Genomic DNA, 6,530 nt, shown 5'->3' with positions numbered 1-6,530 from the left:
ACCGCTGCACAGGACAACAAATGAACATCTCGTCCATAATAACCTTAGTCACATCAAAATTGTGGCCATTGATAAATCACCAGATCAGTGCAGCACCGGGACCATTCACCTTAGTGGTGTTTGTGGAAGGCAGCAGGCGGCTATTTATAATGTAGAGCCAGCTTTTCCCTTCAAAAGTAAGCGACGCCAAATGAAACTTTCGCCCCTTCATGATCCACACTACCTCCTTGTTGGGTACACAAATGGTTCTAAAGAACAGTTGCCACATGGTTGGTACTTTGCTATACGTGTCATAGTAGTCTTCTGCTTCAGGATCTTCACCAAACACTGGCAAATGGTAGGCCCTTCGAATGGCTTCTTTTGAGACGTCCACACACTTCTTTTGAACCGTGCAGACGGCAGTTCGCATAAAACTTCTGAACGACCATTAAGTTGGCCTCTTCAGGTTCTTCAAAAACTATCCCCAAGCCTCTCCTGACCAATTCATGATACATATTGGGACAGTCATTTTGGAGGGACCCCATATCAATTCCCCTCTTCGGTATGGGCTTCTTGCTTGCCTTGTTTTGGAATCGTTTCTGGGCTGCCTAGGAGACGAACTTGTTATTATCATACGGGCGAGTAGTAGCAGAAGCTCATGACCAGGATAAGCCAGTGTGACCACTTGAAGAGGCACCTGTGATTTTTCATTTTATGGATGGCGCCATAATACCTGTACAAACACCAAATATCAGCTAATGGCACAATTGGTGAACCAAGAAAGGGCTACTCAGACATCACCTTCACACTTGGTCACAAAATTACACTCTCAAACTCTTTATGGCATTTATACGAACACCTGATATGCACAGCTTTTCTGACCCACCCACACAAAACAAGTTTAGCCCCAATTAGACTAAGGATACACCAATGTCACACCTAGCCCATCCATGGTGAAATTCGACTTCCACCCCACAAGAAAACGAGTATAAACAGAAAGAAAACACCAACAAAAATCTACTATAACACATGAAAAAGAAAAGAAAATAAACTAAGAAAAGAGGGAGAAAGCATCTCACTTACCTAAGGGAAAACTCGTGAGGATGTGGTGAGGGGAGAAGAGGAAAGATGGCACTGGCATTGATGGTAGTATTGTATTCTTAAGAGACCAGTTGTCGTAACGTTTTACGCGACCAGTGAGCGGTGTCACCCCGCGGTCGCGCATATATTCTTAAAATTTCTTTTTTTGGTTAGAGGTAGTTCTGAGTTATAGTCGTCATCTTGACTCAACCGGGCATCCTCAATTGATTTTGATGCTCGAGGATTGTTGCACAAATCCTCCAGCAAGATACAGTTTTAGTCTGTGCCCATTTACTTTGAAACTTTCTGTTCCATAATGGCTCTGGATCTCAATTGCCCCATATAGTGATACATGTTTCACCACATACGGTCGTGTCCATCTAGAATTGAATTTTTTGGGAAATAATCTGAGTCTACTATTGTACAGTAAGACTATGTCCCCTTCATGAAACTCATTTGCCTTAATCAGACGATCATGCCACCTTTTAGTCTTTTCCTTGAAAATCTGCGCATTTTCATACACGTCAAGTCGAAACTCCTCCAATTCATTCATCTGTGCCAATAAGCATCAACAGGTAGGAACACAATTTTCCATACACTAATTTGAATGGAGAAGTCCATATGGTTGTTTTGAATACAGTTCTATACGCCCATAGAGCTTCATCCAACTTTACAGACCAATCCTTACAAGAAGCACTAACCTTCTTTTCAAGAATTCGTTTAAGTTCCTGGTTGGCCACTTCAACTTGCCCACTAGTTTGGGCATGGTACGGGGTTCCTATTTTGTGTGTGACCCCATACTTGGATAGCAGTGCAGCAAACTACTTGTTCACAAAATGTGACCCATTGTCAGTGATAATCACTCGAGGTGTCTCAAAGCGGGTAAAGATGTTTTTCCGTAAGAACTCACACAGCACCCGATCATCATTGGTCCTAGTAGGGATTGCTTCGACCCATTTAAAGACATAGTCAATAGCTACTAGGATATACTCATGAGAATGCGATGTTGGGAATGGACCCATGAAGTCAATTCCCCAAACGACAATAATTTCACATACCAGAATGGAGTTGAGAGGTATTTCGTCCCTCTTGCTAATATTACCTACCCTCTGACACTTATCACATGCAGCTACATATGCTCTTGCGTCTTTGTACAAAGTAGGCCAAAAGAAAGTAGCTTTCATGACTTTTGCTGCAGTGCAATTTCCACCTTAGTATCCTCCAGCTGCACCATTATGGCAATGAGACATAATGCTCGCCATCTATTCTTCAGGCACGCATCTTCTAATCACACTATCTGCACGTAGTTTAAACACGAAAGGGTCATCCTTAAAAAAAATTTTACCTCAACTTGAAGCTTCCATCTTTGATCACGAGTGAGGTCACGAGGAAACCATCCACTAGCCAAGAAGCTGGCTACATCAGCAAAACACGACGGCCTTTCAGAGACCGCAGCTATTGAGAAAATCTGCTCATCAGGGAACTCTTCCCTTATTTCAATTGGTTCGACCGGCAGCTTCTCAAGTCAAGATAGATGATATGTGACTTGATTTTCTGTGCCCTTCCTATATTTTATCTCCAAGTCAAACTCTTGGAGCAACAATACCCATCGCATTAGAAGCGGCTTGGACTCCTTCTTACTCAACAGGTACTTCAAGGTTGAGTGATCAGTGTGAACAATCACTTTACTCCCCACAACGTATGATCTAAACTTGTCAAAAGCAAAGACCACAACAAAGAACTCTTTCTCAGTAGTGGCATAGTTAACTTGAGCATCATTCAGCGTCCTGCTTGCATAATAGATGGGCCTTAACATGTTATCTTTTCTTTGCCCCAGAACTACTCCCACAGCTATATAACTAGAATCACACATTATCTCAAATGGCTGGCTCCAGTCAGGTTTCACCATAATGAGAGCACTTATAAGCTTCTTTTTTATCAATTCTAATGCTCTTAAGCACTCCACATTGAAAACGAACTTGACATCTTTCGCTAGCAATGCAGTCAACGGCTTGGTAATGCTGGAAAAGTTTTTGATGAACCTCCTATAGAACCCAGCATGTCCCAAGAAACTTCTTATGCTCTTCACAGAAGTTGGTGGAGGAAGCCTAGCAATTACATCAACTTTAGGTCTGTCAACTTCAATTCCATGTGCAGTTACTTTATGGCCCATGACTATTCCCTCATTCACCATGAAGTGACATTTCTCCTAGTTAAGAACCAAGTGAGCGGCTTCACAACGTTCAAGTACGAGCTTCAAATTCATCAAACAATCCTCAATATCATCACCAAAAAGGGTGAAAACATCCATGAATACCTCTAGACACTTCTCGTTTAAATCGAAGAATATAGATATCATATACCTCTAAAAAGTGGCAGGTGCATTACACAGCCTAAATGGCATCCTCTTGCAAACATACCTGACGGGCAAGTGAATGTGGTCTTCTCAACATCTTCTAGGGCAATGGGTATCTGATTGTAGCCTGAATACCCATCCAGGAAGCAGTAGCATCCGTGTCCAGCCACTTTCTAGAGCATTTGGTCAATAAAAGGGAGTGGGAAGTGTTTTTTACTTGTTGCATCATTCAGCCTTCTATAATCAATGCACATTCTCCACCCAGTAAATGTTCTTGTGGGGATTAACTCATTGTCTTCATTTTTAACCACTGCCATGCTTCCCTTCTTAGGTACAACTTGTACTGGACTAATCCGTTGACTGTCAGAGATAGGGAAAATCACTCCCGCATATAGAAAGTTGATGATCTCCTTGTGCACTACCTCCTCCAAATTCTTGTTCAACTTGCATTGGGGCTGTACCACTGGCTTTCTATTTTCTTCCAACAGAATTTTGTGCACGCAAATGGCAGGACAAATTCCTTGAATATCAGCTATGCCCCAGCCAATGGCCTTCTTATGCTTTTTCAGCAGCTCCACCAGCTTTTGCTCTTGTGTACCTGTCAAGTCATTAGAAATAATCACGGGAAAATTGTTAGCTTCAAGAAAAGCATATTTCAAGTGAGTGGGTAGGACTTTCAATTCCACATTACGCTTAGAATCCTCCTCTTTTAGTTCCTCCTCATCCACCATTTGATTCTCAGTTTCAAGAGCTTCATCCTCTTTCTTTATTTCAGGATCTTCATCCTCCACTGTGCTAGACTGAGTAATACACCTCTCTAGATTATCTCCCACAAGCTTGTCTAACTTGTATTTTTCAGCCAATTCCCCTACAATATCTAGCTTCAAACACGAGTAGGCAAATACCTTATCATTGGGGTATTTCATCATCCTCTTCATCTGAAACACCACTTTTTCATTGCCCACTTTAAGCATACGCTGTCCCTCATAGATATCAAGGATAGCTCTACCTGTACATACAAATGGCCTCCCTAGAATTAGAGGCACCTCCTTGTTCACCTCCATATCTACCACAATAAAGTCTATGGGGAACAAAACTTGTCCACCCACACTAGAATATCTTCAATGATTCTCTCAGGTAGAATAGTGGTCTGGTCAGCCAGTTGTAGGGACACTAGTATTTATTTGATCACTCTAAGCTCACCTTCCAGTCTCCTGAATACAGATAAAGGCATTAGATTTATAGACGCCCCAGAATCACAGAGGGCCTTGTCAAACTTTGCACTCCCCAACGAGCATGGTATGGTGAAGCTTCCTGGATCCCCACACTTTTGGGGAATTTTGTTTTGCAATATCGCACTACAGTGGACTTTTAGCTTGACCACTGTTGTTTTCTCTAATTTTCTCTTGCTAGAGAGAATTTTCTTCAAGAACTTTGCATAAGCAGGCATCTGAGTGAGTACCTCTGTGAAGGTAATGTTTACATAAAGTTTCTTGAGCATCTCCAAGAATCGCCCAAAATATTTGTCAAGTTTCTCCCGCTTCATATTTTGAGGGAATTGTATATCTAGCATGTGCCTACTTTCTTCAATCTCCTTTTATACCCCACTACTCTAGCCTTTTTTCTCTTTATTGTTTTTCTCTATTTGAAACCATCCAAAAGTTATATAAAATAATTAATACATATTCAATAATTCGAAATTAGACTATTAAATAAATTATCCTATCCAAAATGGTAAAATTTCTAAAATTCATCCCGGGCTCACGTACCCGGATTCCGAAAATTTTTGGAGGAAATCGTTACCCATAATCTCAAGAACTCAAATATACAATTTTCATCCAATTTCATAACCATTTTCGTGGTTAAAATCTCATTTTTATAAAAATCTAGGTTTTTCATCTAAACCCTTGATTTTCAAAATTTACCGGTTATAATCTACCCATAATCTATGTATTTAACTCAAAGTGTGTAAAACTAACTTACCTTCAAGTTTCTAGTTGAAATCCCCTCTCAAAAAGCTCCAAATTCGCCCAAGAATGGAGAAAATGGGCTCAAAAGTGGTCGAGCCCCGATTTTTAACCCATTCTGCCAAGCAGTGGTTTAGCATTTGTGGCTCGCAAGCCGCTTCTGCAACTCCGCATCTGCGGAAAAGGCATCGCAGATGCGGTTTCCCCCTAAGCTGACCCCGTCCGCTTCTGCGACTTGTATGTCACATATGCGGTGCGCTTCTGCGGCTTGTATCTACGCATCTGCGTCCCTTCCGCTTCTGCGGTGTCCTCCACGCACCTGTGAGCTTCACACCTGTGGCTGGCCAAGCGCAGGTGCGGTTGCAGCAGAATCCAAAAGCTTCAGCTGCTGCTCCAATATCCGAAATTGATCTGAGCCTTGTCTGGTTGACACCCGAGGCCCCCGGGACCCCGGCCGAATATACCAACGAGTTTTAAATCATAAAACGGGCTCGCTCGAACCCTCGAAACGTATAAAACAACATCAAAACTAAGAATCATACCCCAAACCAAATTGATTCAACTTAGAAATTTCAAATTCTTCAAACTTACTCCGCACGCGCTGAAATATATTTATACTACTCCGAATGACACCAAATTTTGCGTGCAAGTCTTAAATCACCATACAGAGCTATTCTTAGGCTTGGAATTCCAAGCAGACCTCAATTGATCCAAAACCTACTCCAAACCAAATTTAAAGAACCTTAAATCTTTAAATAGTTGATTTTCACTATTAAGCGATGAAACGCTCCCGGGTTGTCCAAAACCCGATTCGAACATACGACCAAGTCCAAAGTCATCATACGAACCTATTGGAACCATCAAATCCGGATTCTGGGGTCGTTTTCTCAAAATACAACTTTGATTGTTTCCTTTGGTGTTCTTTTCAGTATCAGAGGGAAGAGTCCTAGGAGCCCTCTCAGACAACAAATTTGCAATTTTACCCATTTGTCTTTCTAAATTTAAGATAGTCGTGCCCTAAGTTTAAAATTTTTCATCTATTTTGTTGATGAATGCCTTCATGAGATCTTCCATAGTTGAGTGATTTGGCTGTGGTGGCTGGTATTGCTGTCTCTGCTGGTTCTGAAAACCTGGTGGTCCTTGACCCT

General features: G+C 41.6%; 2 protein-coding genes across 2 annotated transcripts; both read right to left on the bottom strand.

The window, feature by feature from the left end:
• Nucleotides 1-1,279: 1,279 nt before the first annotated feature.
• Nucleotides 1,280-2,243, bottom strand: LOC138892456 (uncharacterized). Its single transcript, XM_070176174.1, has 3 exons — nucleotides 2,118-2,243; nucleotides 1,698-1,880; nucleotides 1,280-1,612 (listed from the first exon to the last, which is right to left on the bottom strand). The coding sequence occupies exons 1-3, from the start codon at nucleotides 2,241-2,243 to the stop codon at nucleotides 1,280-1,282; spliced, it is 642 nt and encodes a 213-aa protein (XP_070032275.1).
• LOC104098073 (uncharacterized) lies at nucleotides 2,240-4,961 on the bottom strand. Its single transcript, XM_070176173.1, has 6 exons — nucleotides 4,619-4,961; nucleotides 3,633-4,481; nucleotides 3,448-3,542; nucleotides 2,666-3,268; nucleotides 2,405-2,575; nucleotides 2,240-2,284 (listed from the first exon to the last, which is right to left on the bottom strand). Exons 1-6 carry the CDS (start codon nucleotides 4,959-4,961, stop codon nucleotides 2,240-2,242), a joined length of 2,106 nt encoding a protein of 701 aa, XP_070032274.1.
• Between the last annotated feature and the right edge of the window lie 1,569 nt (nucleotides 4,962-6,530).

The sequence above is a fragment of the Nicotiana tomentosiformis genome, chromosome 5 (genome assembly GCF_000390325.3).
Source record: "Nicotiana tomentosiformis chromosome 5, ASM39032v3, whole genome shotgun sequence".
NCBI lineage: Eukaryota > Viridiplantae > Streptophyta > Magnoliopsida > Solanales > Solanaceae > Nicotiana > Nicotiana tomentosiformis.
The sequence above is the reverse complement of the archived record's forward strand: the minus strand, read 5'-3'. Positions and strand labels throughout refer to the sequence as shown.